Below are 20,930 nucleotides of genomic sequence, written 5' to 3'. Positions count from 1 at the left end.
ATCACCAGGTTAGTTGTTCAACCTCCCATCTGTATGCGAATTCACCATTGTCTCAAATGAGTCCTATCACTGTTGTGTCATCTGCGAACTTCAGTAGTTTAACAGATGGATTGTTAGAGATTCAATCATAGATATATAGAGAGAAGAGAAATGGACAGAGCACAAAGCATTGTGGGGGCCCTGTTTTAATTGTACAGGTATCTGATGTGATTTTGCTTAGCTTCCTGTTTGTTAGGAAGCTTATGATCCATTTACAAGTGTGTTCAGGTACTGCTAGCTGATTTAGTTTAGTTAGAAGAATGTCTGAAATGATGGTATTGAATGCTGAACTAAAGTCTACAAAAAGTACCCTTGTGTAGGTCTTTTGAGAGTCAAGATGTTGTAAGATGTAGTGCAGAGCTATATTAACAACATCATCTGTCCTCTGTTTGCTCGGTATGCAAATTGCAGAGGGTCTAACAGTGGATCCGTGATGGTTTTCAAGTGGGACAGCACAAGCCTTTCAAAGGTTTTCATAACTACAGATGTTACTGGCCTGTAATCATTCAGTTCCTTGATGGAGAGCTTCTTCGGCACTGGGATGATAGTAGAGTGTTTGAAGCAAGAAGGAACATAGCACATCTCTAGGGATTTATTGAAGATTTGGATGAAGATGTGGGCCAATTGGTCAGGACAGATTTTTAAGCAAGAAGGAGTCATCTTGTCTGGGCCTGGAGCTTTTTCTGGCTTTTAACTGTAAAATGGGTCTTGAACTTCCTTTTCTGTTATCACTAGGGGTTGTGAACCCAATGGTATGGGGTCAGTTGTAGGAGGCTTGGCTGTTGTTGGTGTGCCTGAGATGGGGGTTGTGGAGATAGGTGGCTGTAGTTTCCTTTCAAAACTGCAGTAAAATACATTCAGGACATCTGCCAATTGCTGATTTCCTTCAGCCTGGGAAGGAGTTTTGTCATAACCAGTGATAGTTCTCCAAATGTTTTCTGGTTCATTGGTTGAGAACGGATTCTTTAGCTTTTCAGAGTAGCTTCTTTTTTGCTGCTCTGATCTCCCTTGTTAGTACATTTCTGGCCTGATTGTACAGCATTTTATCATCTTTTCTATAGGCTTCCTCTTTGGAACAATGTAGCTGTTTAAGTTTAGTTGTGAACTATCCAAGTTTAGCTGTGAACCAACCAAGATTTGTTGTTGCTATACATTCGCAAGTTCCTGGTCGGTGCACATAGATCTTTACAGAAGCTGACATATCTGAGAGTTCATCCAGGTGGGTGTAAAATGCAGGTGGGAACAGCATACACTGAATGGCACAATCAAGTAGCTGGCATTGTATATAGGAACGTCTGTACAGAATGTGAGTTAGGCCCTTTTAGGTCTTAGTTGGGAGATCCCACAAAAAGATGTGGAGAATAAGAAAGCTAGGGTCCTTATGGGTATGGGATCCCAACAAACAGGCAGGTACAGGCCAATCTAGCAGACATTGTGGTTGTAGACAAGCACAATAAAAGAGCAGTAGTGATAGATGTAGTGATGACAGCAACATCAGGAAGAAGAATGAGAAATTGGAGAGTTGCCAAGGCCAGAAGGGGGAACTGGAGACAATGTGGAAAATTAAGGCCAAAGTTTTCCCAGTGTTGACAGGAATACTTGGGGCTATGACTCCTAAGCTGGGAGAATGTCTCCAATAGATCCAAGAAATAACATTTAGAGCTCTTTATCCATAAGAAAGCAGTGCTAGGAACAGCTAAGATTCTGTGCAGAACCTGCAAATTCCCAGTTCTCTGGTAGAGGATCTGAGATTGAAAAAGACACAGACACCCATAAGGGACATAAGGGCCTTTTTCCTTCTAATGCAGAAATACGTTGATATACATTCTTTCCTAAACAATAAAGGAAGTCATATACCATATTTTTGGAGTATAAGATGAAACTTTTTCCTCCCTAAAAGAGGCTGAAAATGTGGGTGCATCTTTATACTTTTTTCCCCAGACCTAACTAGGTGCTGACAATCTTCCCAACTCTTACCATGCAGGTTCTTTTATCGTTACTCTCTCCAAACAATGTTTTTCCAGCCCTAAATCTTTGTAGGCTTTTTTTCATTGCTCTACTTGCTCTGAATAAGTTTCTTTCCAGGCCTAACAAGAGGCTAATGATGTTCTCAGCTCTTACCAGCTTGCCAGATCTTTCATTATTACTCTCTCCGAATAAGGTTTTTTTTAAAGCCCTAACCAGGGGATAAAACAATGTGCTGAAGCTGACCAAATTAAGGATGCTAGCCAGATGAATGTGCATCTACCTGTTAGGCAGATTTCTGCGCCCCCTATTTTCCTCCCAAAAAACTAAGGTAGCTGCCTCTTATACTCTGGTACATCTTATACTCTGAAAAATACTGAAGGTTTGCTTTTATTCCAGTAACACAGATAGCCCTGATGCAAGTTTCAAAATATATGTGTTCCTGAGAGAAACACTTTTTCATAGAGTTATACTTTACATGGAGCTACTTAAAGATCACCCAGAATTTACAGCTGGCTCAAAATGTAATGGCATAAGTAGTAATAGGAGCCCTTTGGTATGCCCCTATGTCACTGCTTCTATGCAAGCTGCATTGGTTAACAGTTTACTTCTCAAGGTGCTGATTATTACTTATAAAGCCCTGTATGGCATAGGGCATAGGGCTAGAATATCTGGATATTTACTTATCCAGGAAGTAAATAAGAGTCGGGATGGTGCAGTGGTTAGAGTGCAGCACTGCAGGCTACTTCAGCTAACTGCTAGCTGTAGTTCAGCAGTTCAAATCTCACCACTCAAGATTGACTCAAATTGTTGGGGCCAATATAGTGATTCTGTAAACCACTTAGAAAGGGCTGTAAAAGTACTACGATGTGGTATATACAGTGGTACCTCTACTTAAGAACTTAATTCGTTCCGTAACCAGGTTCTTAAGTAGAAAAGTTCTTAAGTAGAAACAATTTTTCTCATAGGAATCAATGTAAAAGCAAATAATGTGAGCAAACTCATTAGGAAAGAAATAAAAGCTTGGAATTTGAATGGGAGGAGGAAGAAGAGGAGGAGGACAGTCGGGGCGGAAGGAAGAAGGTGAGGTAAGGACAATCAAAAAAATCCAAAACTTTAAGGCTTGAAAAAAAAGAGGGACTCTGAGGCAGCAAGGAGGAGCATGTGCCTCCCTCCATTCACTCTGGCTGCCAAAGCCTCCTTAAGCTCCTCTGGCAGCCCAGAAAAGCTTGGGTTGGCTGGGATTAAAGGGGGAATGGCAGGAAACTTCGTGTCACTCTCCAATTTCCTGGGAAATTTTTCCAGCCTCCGGTTCTTAAATAGAAAATGGTTCTTAAGAAGAGGCAAAAAAATCTTGAACACCTGGTTCTTATCTAGAGAAGTTCTTAAGCAGAGGCGTTCTTAAATAGAGGTACCACTGTAAATCTAAATGCTATTGCTACTTCGAATCATTTCTGTTGGCCATTTCAGCCATCAAAAGTCACTTGACAGTAAGTTGGATTTAATATAAATTTCATAAATAATGTTATAATGAGACCAAGCAAGTGGATCTTCTCTGTCATGCCCATCCACCCCCAGCATCCCCCATCCCCTCCTAGGATCTTGCAAATCTCTTTAAATCTGGCAATCATCTCAGAGTTAATGAATTACTGTATTTTTGCTGTTCCTATCATTTTTAAGCACGGTGATGACAAAACCTTTTTGGTTCGCGTGCCAAAAAGGGGGGGTATGGGGGAGGGTTATTTGTGTGTGTGGCCACACCCTTAATTCCATGTACACTCCCCCATGTGCATATGGCCCCCTTTGCTTCCGGCACAAGATGGCACACCTGTTTTTCACTCTCCCCAGGCTTCAGAACCTTTCTCGGAGTCTGGGGAGGGCAAAAACGGCCTTCCACACACAGTGGGGTAGGCTGGTTCAAGTTGGGAAATGGGTGATTTATGGCCTCTGGAGGACCTCTGGGGGGAGTGGAGAAGGGTGTTTTCACCCTCCCCAGGATCCTAGAAAGGCTCTGGAGCTTGGGGAGAGCAAAACAGGCTGTTTCCCAATTCCCAGGAGGCCCAGGAGGCCTCAGCTTATGTAGCCACTGATATTTATTTATTTATTTATTATTAGAGTTGAAAGGGACCTTACAGGTCATCAAGCTCAACACCCTGCCTGAGCAGGAAATCCTACATCACCCCAGCCAAATGGCAGTCCAATCTCCTCTTGAAAGTGTCCAAAGTTGGGGAGTCTACAACCTCCACTGGCAGGCCGTTCCATTGATTGATCGCTCTCACTGTCAGGAAATTCTTTCTTATCTCCAGGTTGAATCTTTCCTTTGTCAGTTTACAACTGTTTTTCCTCGTCCGGCCCTCTGGTGCCCTCGAAAACAGTTGTGTCCCCTTCCTCTCTGTGTCAATCCCTCAAGTACCTGTATACAGCTATCATGTCCCCCCTAGCCCTTCTTTTTACCAGACTATCCATGCCCAGTTCCAGCAACCTTTCCTCGTATGACCTGGTCTCTAGTCCCTTTATCATTTTAGTTGCTCTTTTCTGCACCCTCTCTAGAGTCTCTATATCCTTTTTGAAGTGTGGTGACCAGAACTGGATGCAGTACTCCAGGTGCGGTCTGACCAGGGCATTATAGAATGGTATTATTATCTCTCTAGTCTTGGAGTGTATCCCCCTGTTCATGCAGCTTAGGATTGTGTTGGCTTTTTTAGCCGCTGCTGCACATTGCTGGCCCATGTTTAACTGGTTATTCACTAAGACTCCAAGATCCCTTTCACAGTCACTCATGGTGAGTGTGGTTTCGCCTAATTTGTATGCATGTTTTTGGTTTTTTTTGCCTAGGTGCAGGATTTTACTCTTCTCTACATTGAACTTCATTTTGTTCGTTTCGGCCCACTGTACAAGTCTGTCTAGATCTTTTTGAATTCTGTGTCTATCCTCTGGGGTGTTGGCCACTCCTGCCAGCTTGGTGTCATCTGCAAATTTAATTAATTCCCCCTCTATTCCCTCGTCTAGGTCGTTGATAAATATGTTGAAGAGTACTGGGCTGAGGACTGACCACTGTGGTACCCCGCTGCCTACCTTTTTCCTTGTGGATTTAGTCCCGTTGAGGGCTACTCGTTGGGTGTGATTGGTCAGCCAGTTTTCAATCCATCTTGTTGTGTTACTGTTGATTCCACTCTTCTTTACTTTGGAGAGTAGAAGGTTGTGGTCCACCTTGTCGAATGCTTTGCTAAAGTCTAAGTATATTATGTCCACTGCATTTCTCTGGTCAATTGATTTGGTCACAGTGTCGAAAAATGAAATGAGGTTGGTTTGGCATGATTTGTTTCTGACGAATCCGTGTTGGCTGGTGGTTATTACTTTGTTCGATTCAAGTTGGTGGGAGATCTGTTTCTTGATTATCTTTTCCAATATTTTCCCGGGAATAGATGTTAGGCTGATCGGTCTATAGTTTCCTGGGTCTGTTTTTTTGCCTTTTTTGTAAATAGGGACCACGTCGGCTTGTTTCCAATCATCTGGTAGGTCTCCTGTGGTCCAGGATTTTTGAAAGATGTGGTACAGAGGTTCAGTGATGACATCAGCTAGCTTCTTTAGGACTCTGGGGTGCAGGCCATCTGGTCCTGGTCATTTGTACTCATTCAGTCCCAATAGGTGGTCTCTTACTGTATTTCTATTAAAGTAGTGTTTTGTTCCAATTTTGATTTCTGCAGCTGTGATACAAGCTCGTCGTTTTGTTGGTTTTTTGTGCGTGAAAACAGATGCAAAAAAGGTATTGAGCAGTTCTGCTTTCTCTTTATTGTCCGTTACTTCTGTGCCGTCTCCTCTTTCTAGCGGACCGACTGCTTCCTTGATTTTTTGGGGGGTGTTTATGTGTTGGAAGAAGCTTTTTTATTGTCTTGGACCTTTGTTGCTAGGCTTAGTTCATACTGGGCTTTTGCTGTCCTGATATGGCTCAGCATGCCACTTATGCGTGCCATAGGTTTGTCATCCCAGGTTTTAAAATTGCTTTCTCTTTTATGTTTTATCTTTTTTTGAGGGTTCTTTTTTTGGTGTGTGTGTGTGTGTGTCTGGAATGCTATCCAGAGTCTATTGCAGTTAGGCAGCTATTAACAAATTTAAATAAATAAATATAAATAAATAAACATAGCTCTCCCTCTTGGTGTTCAGCTTCATCAGACATACATTCTTTTTCCTAGGCATATCCAGCAAAGTTGATCGTTTTCTCCATTTTGATCAGAGAAAGAATGATGCTAGTAAATTTTTTAGTGATGCCATTTGTTTCCTTCAGTGTTACAAATTCACATCATCTGAAACATGTTTAAAAGCTATGGTCTAAACCAGGTATTGATTGAATTCGTATATTGCAACACAGTTTATTGAATATATTACAATGGGCTGGGTCCATTTGTGGCCTTAAACCATGATTTATAAATAATAACAGATGGTTGTTTTAAACTAAAACAAAATAAGGATTTTTGCTTAGCTCAATATAGCAATCATATCCAATGAATTGATTCATTTTTCAAATAACAGATGGATACAGTTCTATCCAAAAGTTACCAACAGAATTTTGTTGATTTAGGTTTCTTTTAATCAGCCACTTTTATTACAGAAAATTTCAACTTATAAGCAGGAAAGATATTTGTCATTTTAAAAAAAACTTTAAAAATATCTTGTCTTTAAAAAAAAATACTTCTTTTAAAAAGTGCTGAAATGTTTATCCATTCTTGCTAAATAAATGTTGCTCTTTTGGATGGGTGTGCCTATCTTTTAGCCCTAAAATTACACATGTGATTTGGATCTGAATTCCTTAACTTTGGAGCCAAATGTCCAATTATAAGAATTTTTAAAATATTTCTAAAATGTCCATATTTCCAAGAAAATAACAAAACTAATAAAACAAAATCTTAAATCTTCTAATAACTGTTGCCACCACCTCCATTAGATGAAAAATAAGGATTTGTCCTTACAGGAGCAGCTGTTGTAGATGTGAACCTGAGAATAAAAGAATGCATTTTAAATAATTTATTGAAGAATAGAAGAATTATTTTTAGTGACTACCTCAAACCCCATTATGAATTTTTATTAAATTATCTCTTTTCATACTAATAACATTCATATTATGGTAGTAGTATATAAAATATTAATAAATTAAATAGAAAATGAGATATTAAAGTATTTATATATTACCCTGTTCCCCCTAAAATAAGACATCACCTGATAATAAGCCCAACTGGGCTTTTGAGGGCATGACAATAAGGCCAAGCACTTATTTCAGGGTTCAGAAAAATATAAGACAGGGTCTTATTTTGGGGAAAACATGGTATTAAATGAAAACCATCACTAGTTAAAAAAAACTTACAGGTAGTCCTTGTGGTATGACTTATTATTTAACAACTGTTCAAAGTTATGACAGATCCTTCAAAAGCTACATAACCCAAAGTTATGATGGCTGTAACCCCTTCTTATGACCAACCACAGGAATGCTGTAGAGTGCCCACCTCTCCCCATCTCAAGCTGCTGAGACTCTAGATGTGCCACAGAGTCTTAACAAAGTTTGCACAATACTGCTGAAGCATTCTGCAATGCTCAGCTGGTTCTGCAATGCTGTACAGGTAGTGAAAAGAAGCCCTTTGTATTCAATTCACACATTGATGACCAGAACACAGCCACCATTTTGTTGGTAGAACAAAATGGTGGCTGTTCTGAAATTGCACCATTTGGTCATGCAAAGAAGCAATTCATTTCAACTCTCTGGAAGGTCTCAGAGCTCTTCAAACAGTAAATGATGAGGAGTGTGTTTGGTCTGCTGTAGGGGCAAGTTCCTCTTATTGTTCTACCAGTGGGCTGCGTGCGCTTCGCAAAGTTTTGTGTGTATGTCCACCAGCCTGATTTTGCTTCCATGCATGCATAGAGGGATGATTTTCCTTTTGCACATGTTCAGAGAGTCAAAATGATCACCGGAAATGAGAAAAAAGATGGTGGTGTGCACAGACCGGCAAAGATAGCACTGGAGCCATCATGCCCAAATTGCACAATTGGCAATTTACCAGAGCAGCGCACTTGACCAGACCGGTAGGACCCCCTGTGGCCCAGTGGAGTGTGAGGACATGGTGATAGTAGGAAAAGGCCTATGGGGACTCAAGGGGCAGAAAACAGAGCATGGGGCATCTCAGAGGGTGGCTTTGGGAGAACCAGGATCCTGCACCTGTGCTCAGCCTCCAATGACCTCCCCCCACCCCATTTGAATCATCCTATGCTCCAGTTAATGGTTCACACATTAGTTTAACAATTCATGAGAATTAGTATTGAAAAGCAGAGTGGTTGTGGTGTAGGTGATGATGTAGGTGTAGGCGGGGTGGTGGTGGTGCAGGTGGTGTAAGTGATATGCTTCACCTAACAACTGTCACAATATGCAATGATAAAGGGCAGGTTCCATGAAAGTCATATCTTGAGGATGACTTGTGAGTACTAATAATAGTTATAATAACTAATAATAGTTATTAACTGTTAGTACCTGTAGCTACTAATAATTGTTAGTATTAGTACTTTACACACAGAGTAGTGTGTAAAGCCAGCAGTTTTTAAGCTATGCTTGGTTGAAGAAACCACAGTGACCTTATATATCTATTGTGCTGAGAAATAACAGTGGGATGTAAATAACACTTTAAAAAAAGAATATCTTATTATGGGTTCACTAGGAGAATTAGATCATGGTTTGGATCAGAATGGGGGGGGGGGGAGAGACAGTCTGAGGTTGTTGGAAAGAGCAGAAGGAATGAAAAGTCCCTGAGAGATTTAAGAAAATAAAACAAATTAGTATTCCTGGATAGGGAATTATGTTGGAATAGGGAAAAAAAAACATTGCTGAAGGTTGTAAAAGCTTTAAGAATTCAGCAGGACTGCACATTTTCCAATCCCCCCCACCCCCCAAAATGAAGTATTACTAGCCATGGTAAAGTTTTGATGGAGAGACAAAGTCAGGCCAATAGCCCTTCCAGGGTGTCCAAGTCTGTTTGGAATGATAAATAAAACAGAGAGCCACATCCATTTCTCGCAACATTTTTGGGTTGTATATAATGGTAAGGTTATGTCTTCAATATTATGTAAGAGCAGGCAATTCCTATGGGATCTGCACCCACCTCTTATTTGCCCTCTTTAGTTAGATCAATTGCCAACATTACCTTGGGCCAAGAAACAATCCGTATAGAGAGGGCAAGCTATTTTCTGCATGAAATGCCCTCTGATCTTTTTTCCTATTCTTTTTCCCTTGTACTTTCCCATTGATAATCTTATCTTATTTGGAGTGCTTTTTAAAGAAAAAGAAAGGGGATTTGCAATGCAAAGCAGGTGCGTTGCTTCTCATTTTAAAAACTGCCAACTCATCAACACTACTGTTGCAGTTCTCATTATTTCGTACCTGAGTATTTAACTGAAAGAAAAAGGACAGAGGCAACACCCCAAAAACTCCATTGCTTCTACAAAGACTTTGAAAAAAGCCATAGATGAGCTTGTCGTTTATAAACCCCCTTTGTTATCTCCCCAAATCGTTTATCGAAGAGGAAGAAATCCTGAACCTTGTTTCCCTCCTCTTGAAAACGGTTAAAATATCTTCTATGCAAGTCTTCTTCCAATCTCAGAATCTATTCTCTATCCCAATTGAACAAATTTCAGATCTGAGGGAAAGGTAGCAATCCCTATGCTAGGGATGGCGAAGCTTTTTTCCCTTGGGTGCCAAAAGAGCATGCACGTACACTATTGTGAATGCAGGAGTGCCCACACCCATAATTCAATACCTGGGAAGGCCGAAAACAGCTTCCGCTGCCCCCAAGAGGCCCTCTGGAGGTTGGAAACAGCCTATTTCCCAACTTCTGGTAGGTTTGTGTTTCACCATCCCCATGCTCCAAAGGCTTCCCTGGAGCCAGGGGAGGGTAAAACACCCTCCCCCACCCACCCCCAGCAGCTCTCTGGAAACCAAAAATGCCCTCCCAGAGCCTCTGTGCAAGCCAAAATCAGCTGGCCAGCACATGTACATTGGAGCTGAGCTATGGCAACAGTTCGAGTGCCAGCAGATACGGTTCTGTGTGCCACCTGTGGCACCCGTGCCATAGGTTCACCATCACTGCCCTATACTATTCAACATGACACTGAGATGTCCATGCTAACCCTACAAAAGCTAGGTAATGATTGGATGGGGGAACTGCTAGTCAAAGATTGGTCACATTGGGAATGTTCTACTGGATTATATTCCAAACAGGAGACAGACGGAGAGAAGGAATTGGGAAATGCTGTTAGACAGTGACTTTTTTCAACAGTGGAGGATTTATGTTGTGTGGACTTCAACTCCCCAAATCTCCCAGCCAGTCCAGAGGAATGCTCAACATATTAGCTGGGAAATTATATGCACATATCGCATTGGGAAACAGGTTTAAGAATAATTTTAGGACCCCAAAAGGCTAGAATTGATGGGCTATAGATAATATTTTAAAATAGGTAAATCTGTTTTAAATCCTATTTTGTGTTATCTTTTTTATTAATATTTTATTGATTTTTATAATATAAAAGACACACACAACATATAACATATAACATGTGCTCAGTGATTGTGCCCACCACCAGAGAATCAATCATACCCCACGGTATTTCTTGTATAAATCATTTAAACCCAAGAGTGAAATATTTCTTTACATATTATAGAGTGATTCCAACTTGTTTCTTATAGCTTGGTTTCGGATCCTATTCACCATATATCGTCTTACCTTGTCCATTTTGAGCTATCAATGTTATAAGACTCTAGGATAATTTTTTGTTACCATGTTAAAATCAAGTGTCAATTTCCCCTTTGTTCCACAAAGGCAGGTTTCCCCTTTTTTGGTTAAAGTAATTTTTAAACTGTCAAAGAAGTTTAGTTATAATAGAAGAACAAATAAACAATCAAGGACACTCATCACACACGCATGCACACAAATACATTAAAGAAGGAAGTGTGATAGACTGCTTACCCATAAGAAGCAGAAAATGGATACTGAGGCCCATCCCCTGCCATTGCTGGAGGATCACGAACACTACTAGAAGCTTTGGTTGGATTCCTTTGCTGATAAGAATAACCAGGTTGAACCAAAGGAATGTAGCTGAGAACAGGAGTGTAAGGTGAGCGGAAGATTTGCTGTGGGTTGTAAGGAGTTACCTGTAGAACAGGAAGAAAAACTAGGATGTAATTACTATGTCTAAGAATGTAGAAAGATTCCCATTTGATCTGGCCTAGTATCCTTTTGTACATCCATCCATCCATCCATAGGTGAAATGCTCCCAATTTGCTCATGCCTATTGGTTGTCAGAGAGCCGACTATGCATAGAGGGTAAAAGAACCGAAATGGCGGTGTCCGAGCAGGTGGGCAGAGCCTCGTGCTCCCTTCGTGACGGGCTCTCTGATGATGAATAGGCACAAGTGAACTGGGAGTATTTTACCCTTGCATCCATCCATTTATTTAATCATCCCTCCCATAATATATGACTCTAAAATATTTCCCTAGAGAAAAACAAATAAAATAATTTAAAAAAACAAATAGAAGAAAAAAAAACCAAAACCCTCAACAACATCCAAAACACAATCAACATGCAAAACTGGCAGACACATCACAGATCATTGGCCATTCTGGGAAAGATCAATAGGGCCAACCCATCCATACCTTGAAGATGGGGAAACCTATTCCAAAGAGAAGTTACATTTGGTACAGATATATTGCAGAAGTTATAGCCATAGAGAAATAATTGCTATTACTACGTTTGTGTTGGAAACACCTACCAAGGCACTTCTGGGTTGAAAGGATTAGCCAAGTGACATCACCATTGCCCAAGAGATGCCTGAGGAGGCTCCTTTCATGTCCTTGATATTTTCCCACTGAAGTGGTACCTATTGATCTACTTGTATTTGCATGCTTTCAAGTTGCTAGGTGGGCAGGAAAGATAAGTCAGTCAGTCATGGGCTAGGGTTAACTCCAAAGTGACCCAGCAACTCCACATCAAATAGAGACTAGAAAATGAATTATCATTCCTCTTTTCCTTTTGTCCTCAAATCTCTTTGGGAAGATTAGAATTCTCAAGTGAAAAGGATATAAAATAAAATGTTTTCTGGGAGAGTTTTTCATCCTTTTACCACTCAATACATGGACAAAATAGATTTAAGATGGAGAAGGAACTTTCCAGTTTTACACCCATAAGAGGGAAATAGAAAGATTCAGGGGCATCAACTAATGATACAAAATCGGTCTACATCTTGTCCAGGGGTGGGTTCCGGATTCTTCTACTGCTGGTTCATTCAGGGACGTACTGAGCGGGAAGACACACATGCCCAGTACTAAACAAAAAACCAAAAACCCAACCATCTGTGCATGCACAGAAACAAAAAAACAGGATTGTGGCGCCTATGGCACCAACGAGAGAAACTGAGAATGTGGCAGGCCTGGGTCACTGCTGGTTCCAGTGACCCAGGCTGCCTAGTTACTAACAGTTCTATAGAACCAGTCCGAACCAGTAGGAACCCACCTCCGATCTAGCCCAAATGCATGTTGCTAACTGCATTATTCTTTTCCATCAAAACTATTTCTTTTTGAAGGGGGTAGGAGCAAGGAGGAGGCTGTATGAAACGGTGTCTTCTCAATTTGCAATGGAATGAAAGTTGCAGCTTGAATACTTTGTTCAAAGCTACCTTGTTCTTTGGTTTTCTTCCCCTATGAAGAGGCTTATGCTTTAAAACTTCAATCTCGAGCATTGAGAGTGAGGAGGAAGTGTGGAGATTCTTTGTCTCTTCGTCTTTTAGAAGTCTACATTTCCCAACTTCAATGATTTCTTCAATTGTTTTGCCTTTAAAAGTCATTTATAAATCAAAATTTCTTTTGCCAAATTAAAAAAAAAATGGGGTGGGGTGGAGAATATACAGGTTGTTCAAGATGTATGTGTGAATTATTTTGAGTTTAATATTTACTTCTATTTCAGGAACAAAGCTGCCCAGAGCCATATATTTGAGGTAGGTGGTCATAATAAATGCTAAATTATTTAGAGTTCTCAAATCCAGGGAGAAATGTAACTTAGCACTTATTTCACTGTTGCCATAAGCCTTTACTTGTGTCTCTTTTTCTTCAGGTTAGTACTTAGAAAATATATCAGGAGCGTGTGGATGGAAACATTTTTTTAAAAGAAAATGAACTAACAAAATTAAACCATTGTACAATTTATGCATATATTAATCAAGAAATATGCAACTCATCTTTCTTGTTTATGGAAAATAATACATATTTCTAAGCAGCTGATATATTATTTCTCATTCATATATTTGGGAGATCTAGACTAAGTTGTTCACTTTTTTAGGAATGGTAAAAGTGACACAATCTTACATCCTTTGCCTTTAAAATTATTCGTTTACTTAATGTAATTCTTTATTTTATTCTCATCTTTCTTGAGAGGCCCTAAATTCATGGCTTGGGGTGGCTTATGTGGAGCATTTTATAAAAGGCCATACATTCAAAACCTGAAAAAGAAATTGCTTTTGGCAAGGGAAAAGGTCACAACAAATTGGTGACTGTTGTATTCATCCATACATCCATGTATTTTTTTAGTAGCGATAGGGGAGTAGATTGGCATGATAATGTTTATTTTCTGATTTCCCAGTCTAATTCCCTGTATAATGTTGGGATTTTCAGTCACCCACCCATTCAAATATTAAAGAGGTCTGGCTAGTGAAGGGCTGCCAAATTTTTTACTACCACACTGTGTGTGTGGCTTATACAGGATGTCCTGCATTTTCTTTCAACATCTTTGAGTGCAAATTGGGTGCTCTGGGGTGGAGCTTCATTTTCGCTACCCCACTGCGTTCCCCACCATCCGGGCAGCAGCCCACCCCTGGGTGTGGCCCTCCTTATTTCATACCTGGCTCTCTGAAGAAAATAGCAATTTCTTTTTATTTAATCAAAGGAATCCCTAAGCATGCAGAGATTTTTATTTATTTTTATTTATTGTTAGAGTTAAAAGGGACCGTGCGGGTCATCAAATCCAACCCCCTGCCTGAGCAGGAACCCTAAAGCACCCCAGCCAAGTGGCAGTCCAATCTCCTCTTGAAAGTGTCCAGAGTTGGGGAGTTCACAACCTCCGCAGGTTGTTCCACTGGTTGATTGCTCTGACCGTCAGGAAGTTCTTCCTTACTTCTAGGTTGAATCTCTCCTTGGTCAGCTTCCAGCTGTTGTTCCTCATCCAGCCCTCTGATGCTCTGCAGAATAGAGTGACCCCCTCCTCTCTGTGGCAACCCTTCAAGTACTTGTAGACTGCTATCATGTCCCTTCTGGCCCTCCTTTTCTCTAGGCTATCCATGCCCAGTTCCCGCAATCTCTCTTCGTAAGTCTTGGCTTCAAATCCCCTAATCATTTTGGTTGCTCTTTTCTGCACCTTCTCCAGAGTTTCAATGTCTCTTTTGAAGTGTGGTAACCAGAACTGGATGCAGTACTCCAGATGTGATCTGATCAGGGCATAGTAGAGTGGTATTAATACTTCCCTGGTCTTGGAGTGTATCCCCCTGTTGATGCAGCTTAGGATAGTGGCTGCTGCTGCACATTGCTGGCTTATGTTTAGTTGATTATCCACCAAGACTCCAAGATCTCTTTCACAGTCACTACTGCTAAGTGGGGTTTCTCCCAGGCTGTATGTGTGTCTAGTTTTTTTTTTACCAAGGTGAAGGACTTTGCTCTTGTCGACGTTGAACATCATGTTGTTAGTGTGGGCCCATAGTATTAATCTGTCTAGATCTTTCTGTATTTTGAGCCTGTCCTCTGGGGCATTGGCTACCCCTGCCAGCTTGGTGTCATCTGCGAATTTGATTAGTTCCCCTTCTACTCCCTCGTCCAGGTCATTGATGAAAATATTGAAGAGTACAGGGCCCAGGACAGAACCCTGTGGTACCAACCCCACTGCATACCTTCTTCCATGTGGATTTGGAACTGTTGAGGATAACTTGTCGCATGCGGTTGGACAGTGCATGTGTTGTAACCTACCCCATTTTTTTCTAATTTGTGGATTAGGAGGTTGTGGTCAACTTTATCAAAAGCTTTGCTGAAGTCCAAGTATATGAGGTCTACTGCATTGTGTTGGTCCACTGATTTGGTTATGGTGTTGAAAAATGATATGAGGTTTGTTTGGCATGATTTGTTTCTGACAAACCCATGCTGGCTGTTGGATATTTATTTATTCGATTTATTTATTAGATTTGTATGCTGCCCCTCTCCGTAGACTATAATGTTGTTTGTTTCTAGATAGTGGCAAAGTTGTTTTTTAATTATTTTCTCCAGTATTTTTCCAGGTATAGAAGTCAGACTGATTGGTCTGTAGTTGCCTGGTTCAGTCTTTTTACCTTTTTTGTGGGTGGAGACAGTCTTTCCAGTCTTCCGGAAAGTCTCCAGTGGTCCAGGATTTTTGATAGATGAGCAGAAGTGGTTCCACAATAGTGTCTGCCAGTTCTTTTAGGACTCTGGGGTGAAGTCCGTCTGCCCCTGGTGATTTGTACTCGTTGAGCTCCCACAAGTAGTCCCTTATTGTGTTTTTGTCTATGTTGAGTTTGGTTCTGGGGCTATTTATTGCAGACTTGCAGGTTGGTTGGTAGGTGGTCCCATTTTGTGTGAACGCTGATGCAAAGTAGGCATTTCATTACCGTCTTTGTTTTTTAGTGTAGTGACTGTTTCCTTGATTTTCTTCTTGTTTATGTGCTGGAAGAAACTTTTTTTGTTGTCTTTGACTTTCATTGCAAGGGCCTTTGCTGTTTTTATTTTTTGTTTGCAAGTTTTGGCTGTTTGCTGATATTCCACTTTGGTTATGAGTCCTTCTTTCCATTTTTTGTATTTTGCTTTTTTTTCTTTTATGTTGTCTGCAAGTTCTTTGTTTAGCCAAGCTGGTTTCATTTTGGTTTTCCTGTTTTTCTTTTTCATGGGGATTGTATTGTTTTGGGAATCTATGATACTGTTTTTTAGGGCCTCCCAGGCTTCCTGTGTGGTTTTACCCTTTAGAAGTTCCTTCCAGGTTTTTTTTTTCCAGGTTTGCTCTGAGCTTGTTTTTAAAGTCCGCTTTTCTGAAGTCTGGGACTCTAGTAGTGTTGGGTACAGCAGTTGGTGATTGTAATATGTTAAATTTGAGGATGACATGGTCACTCTCACCCAGTGTCCCTTCTTCAATTCCCTCTATCATTTCTTCCCTGTTTGTTAATATTAGGTCAAGCATTGCAGTCCCTCTGGTTCCTGTTTCCACTTTTTGGGTTAGAAAGTTATCAGCAAGTCTAGTGAGAACTCTATCAGACTTTCCACTTGGTGCTGAGTTTGTTTTCCAGTTAGTGTCAGGGTAGTTAAAGTCTCCCATTATTGTTGTGCTGTGCTTGTTGCATATTTCTGTTAGTTGGCTTGTAAAGAGGTTGTCCATTGTATCTGTTTGGTTTGGTGGTGCACTTCTTTTCTTTTATACTAACCCATATGATTTCTAGGGGGTTATCTTCTTTGGTTGGATATAGTTTTGTGGCAGTGTAGTTGTCTTTTACGTATAGTGCAACTCTACCTCCTTTCTTTTTTGTCCTGCTTTTCTTGAAGAGGTTGTAACCCTTTATCTGTGTGTTCCAGTCGTGTGTTTCATTCCACCAGGTTTCTGTAATTCCAGTTAGATCGTATTGTCCCTCGTGTATTAGTAATTCCAGTTCATCCTGTTTGTTCCCCAGTGTAGAGTTGGACACGTTCAGTCGGAATCAACTATTATTTATTAAGCTCAGTTAAACAGAACATAACAGAACCAACAACATTACTTATATACTGACAGCTTCGTGAGGTAAGAACCAATCACCATCTGAGTAGCTTCCCGCTCCCGGCTGACACACCCCAGAATAACATATCCAATAGGACGAGGCGTTACACGTCACTAAGGCTTGTCTCCAAGCCACTTCCTGAAATGGGCGGGGTCATAACACCCAGGCTTTGTGCGTTTGCGTACAGGCATTTTAGGTGTTTGTTGATTCTGGGTGGGCATTTTTTATCCTCTGATTTATTTGTAGGCTTGACTTGTTCTCCTTCCTTGTTCTGTTCGTTGTTCAATCTTTTAGTTTGGTCACTCTCCCCTCTCGGGTCTAGTTTAAAGCCCTTCTGATAAGTTGGGCTAGTCAATTTCCTAGGAGGTTCTTCCCAGCCCTATTGAGGTGTAGCCCATCTCTTACTAGAAGCCCTTCTTGGAGATATTGTATGCCTTGGTCAAGGAAACCAAAGTTCTTTTGGCAACACCATCTCCTTAACCAAAAGTTTATTTGTGGGATTTTGTCTTCCCTGGCCGGGTGTCGTCCTCTTGTGGGTAGAATGGAAGAAAAAACAACCTTTGCACCTATCCTTTTGGCTGTGTTGCCCAAATGGTCATAGTCTTTCATTATTTGATTCATGTCTTTTCCTGTGTCATTTGTTCCCGCATGGATCACCAGTAGAGAGTAGAAGTCAGAGGGCTTTAATATTTTGGTAAGGTTTTGCGTTATGTCAGAGATTTTGGCTCCAGGAAGGCAGCATACCTCTCTGGATTGATTGTCTGGTCTGCAGATGGCAGGTTCAATTCCCCTGAGAATTGAGTCTCCAATTACCAGCACTCTTCTTTTCTTTTTGGTTGGGTTGGGGAGGGAGGAATTAGCTTTCATTGTGGAGGCATTTGGTGTTGTTGTGTTGTGCTTGGTTCTTGGTGGTTCCTTGTCAGGTGATTGCTGATTTTCTTCTGCCAGGAGTACTGAATACTTGTTGCTTGTAGGCAGTGGGGTTGGAATGATAGCATAGATTTTTCTAAATTATATTATTAAAAACTTCGGAAGATCTAGACCAGTGGTACTCTCAACCTTCCTAATGCAGTGACCCTTTAATACAGTTCCTCGTGTTGTGGTGATCCCCAACCATAAAATTATTAGGAAACTGAGGGCTGTATTCTAACTTACCTCGCTGCTGGTTCACTTTCTCCTGCGCTGCCTGGCTGCACCTGGTGGGTGCGCATATACTGCGTGCATGCACACATGTGCAGTGCCATAATTTTTAAAAATTGCAAAAAAAGCCAAAAGCAAGATGGTGATGCATGCACAGTGCCGGAAATTCAGCTTCTGCACATGCTCAAAGGATCCCATACTACAGATTTTTTTTGTAGCAGTAGTTGATTTGCATGTGGTGGACCCACCTGGAGATAGATAGAGGAGTGGTGTCTTGGTTCCTAAGACCATCAGAAACCCTGTGAAAGGGATATTCAGGGATCACGGCCCCCAGGTTCAGAACCTCTGATCTAGAAGATGTTGTAAGAATTCAACTTGTCGGTTGAATTCAATTTTTTTTAAAAGATTGGGGAATATATTTCAACCTGCAATAGCTAAATGGAATAGTGGAATATTGCAGATTTTGGGAAGGGGCAGAAGTAAAGGAGCTGTGTTGTAACATTTTCTAAGTGGTTCCCTTTTATAGTACATAACTCACTGTTTAAAACTGATTGTCCCAAGCTTTGTGCATCACAGGAGCAGCTGGGTGGTATTCTAATGAGGCATCTTCCAAGAACAGGGTGAGCATTGGTTGTAACCTGGGTTCCTTTCCTCTACCCCCTTTAGAAAATTTGAGATTTGATTTGATTTGATTTGATTTAATTGAGCTGCTCCGAGTCCTCGGAGAGGGGTGGCATACAAATCTAATATATTATTATTATTATTATTATTATTATTATTATTATTATTATTATTAATTTAAAATTTAATTTAATAATTTAATTTAATTTAATTTAATTAATTTATTGAGTGAGCCGCCTAATTCCTCTCAGACCCTGGGCGGTGTACAACAGGTGAAAAACAATATAAACAGTTAAAAGCCCAATTTAATAAAAACATTCATACTTCTGGGCCGGAGCTAGGTGCTAGCTAGGTGTTATTGCTTAACGGCCGGCCTCAGGCCTGCCAACGCAGCCAGATTTTTAAGGCTTTCCATAAGGCCAGGAGGGTGGGGCTGGTGTGGATCTCTGTAGGTCGCTGATTCCAGAAGGCCTGAGGCGTCCCAGGGAAGGCCTTCCCATGCAGTCCTGCCAGGTGGAACCTGATTGGTCAACGGGACTTGGAGGAGGCCAACCCTGTGGGCTCTAACCAGTCTCTGGGAAGTGTGAGACAGAAGACAATCCCGTAAATAATCTGGCCCCCATGGTCAAGATTAGTACTGTATTTGGCAATCCTTGATTCAGACTGTCACTAGAGAATGCCTTCTTCTCTCTCTAGGGATTTACTGCTGCTTTCCATCTTCAACTGAGGCTGAATGAGAATGGAATGACTCAAAGCCACAGAGATCTTCTCAGTTTTACAGTGTCCCATCCCCCTCACCCCCCTCAATTTATGCTACAGGTGACTTACAGAACTTCCACAATACCTGTCTGGAATAGCAGCCCAGTTGAGGATGTAAAGTTTGCTGGTATGGAATCCGTGCCCTTTGTTGATACAAACTCTGTTCCAAATGAATAAAGAGAAAAACCAATTTATAATGTGCCATAAACCAATCCATGAAACAACAACAACAACAACTGCCATCCTAGGAACTATAGAATACCGTATTCTAAAAGAGGCTTTAAATGTTGATGGGTCTTATACACCAAATAGAGACATTTTTGGCCTGCAGAAACTCCACCCCCGCACTCCATTTTTGCAAAAAAATAGGCCTGGATTTTTTCTGTTTTTTTTTTTTTCAAAAATGAGGCGCGCAGAAGGTTTGGGAGGCCTGCAAAGTGCTCTGGGGGGGCGGGGAGAAGGCAAAACCACCTCTGTTTTTGTTAAAAATTGGTGAAAAACAGGATGTTTTTTGCAAAAATGGAAGCATTTTTGCCTTCCTCCCACCCCTAGGAGCACTCTGTAGGCTTCTCCAAATCTCTGCATGTCCCCCCCTTTTTTTTTTGTGCAAAAAACAGGCAAAAAATAGATCCATTTTTGCAAAAAAACCAGAGCACGCAGAGAGTTTGGGAAGCTTGTCGAGTGCTCCTGGGGGATGGGGAAGACAAAAAAAATTTTCTTACTTACCTCTTTGAAATCTTGGTGCATTTTAATGCACTGGTTCATCTTATAGTCCCCAAAATACAGTAGTTTAGAAGTACCCCTCCTCCCCAAACTCACAGAGGGGTAGCACTCAAACCTCAAAGAGCAAATCTGAAGCTGAAAATCCCCCAATTCTCTAAAATCAGTTTTCCAACTATTGGAAAATGAGTCAAGGGAAAAAGAGGCAGGACGTGAGTTCAATGGGGCGTCATAAAAAATTCTAACCCTCAGCCCCATCTTCAGTCTGGGGGAATTACACAAGCCCTTGAGCCGTTATAAATCATTTCCTTCCCATTGCTGACAATGTGAGAGATTTTTTATTAAAAATAATACCTAGACAGGGAGGAAGGGTGGATTTTTCACTCACAGGGCTTTAGAAATCTATGGGATTTTCTTTCATTTTGACATGAATTTAAAATACAGGCAACCACAACTATAATAACAAAAACCATTTAAAAACAGCAATAGAACAAAATCACCCATAGAAGAACTAGGGTACTTTCTGTAATGAAGAATAAAATAATATGACTTAGTGTAAAAAGAGTTAATATTATAAGAAAGCACATCTTTAATCATTTTGTCCATGCCCTACAAAAATAAACTAACAACCTCCAAAGATGAACTCACTAATAGTCTGTTGTGGTAACAATTAAAAATCGCTCTGGCCAATGAATCAAAAAGGTGAATTGTGTATATATAAAAAAATCTACCATGGGAGCAGACACTATGGCATCTGAGTATTGCGACTGTGAAACCCCTACAAGAAGTAGATTTATAACATCAAAACAGAAATATTCTGTGTGTCAATCTGTCCCCTTCATAGGGAGAATGCTTCCAATGGTGA

At 40.8% G+C, this 20,930-nt stretch overlaps 1 protein-coding gene across 9 annotated transcripts in view; it reads right to left on the bottom strand.

Moving 5' to 3' along the window:
- Window positions 1-6,569: 6,569 nt before the first annotated feature.
- C11H1orf94 (chromosome 11 C1orf94 homolog) overlaps window positions 6,570-20,930 on the bottom strand; it is a 75,099-nt gene continuing 60,738 nt past the window's right edge. For all 9 annotated transcript variants that reach the window (XM_070763650.1, XM_070763643.1, XM_070763645.1 and 6 more), the window contains 3 exons: window positions 19,431-19,505; window positions 11,004-11,188; window positions 6,570-6,996 (listed from right to left, as the gene is read on the bottom strand). In XM_070763650.1, the coding sequence (XP_070619751.1) occupies window positions 6,918-6,996; window positions 11,004-11,188; window positions 19,431-19,505 (339 nt within the window). In that variant the 3' untranslated portion in view covers window positions 6,570-6,917. The remainder of the gene's footprint in view (window positions 6,997-11,003; window positions 11,189-19,430; window positions 19,506-20,930) is intronic.

The sequence above is a fragment of the Erythrolamprus reginae genome, chromosome 11 (assembly GCF_031021105.1).
Source record: "Erythrolamprus reginae isolate rEryReg1 chromosome 11, rEryReg1.hap1, whole genome shotgun sequence".
In the NCBI taxonomy this organism is placed as follows: domain Eukaryota; kingdom Metazoa; phylum Chordata; class Lepidosauria; order Squamata; family Dipsadidae; genus Erythrolamprus; species Erythrolamprus reginae.
Note: the sequence above shows the minus strand (reverse complement) of the source record. Positions and strands in the feature narration are given on the sequence as shown.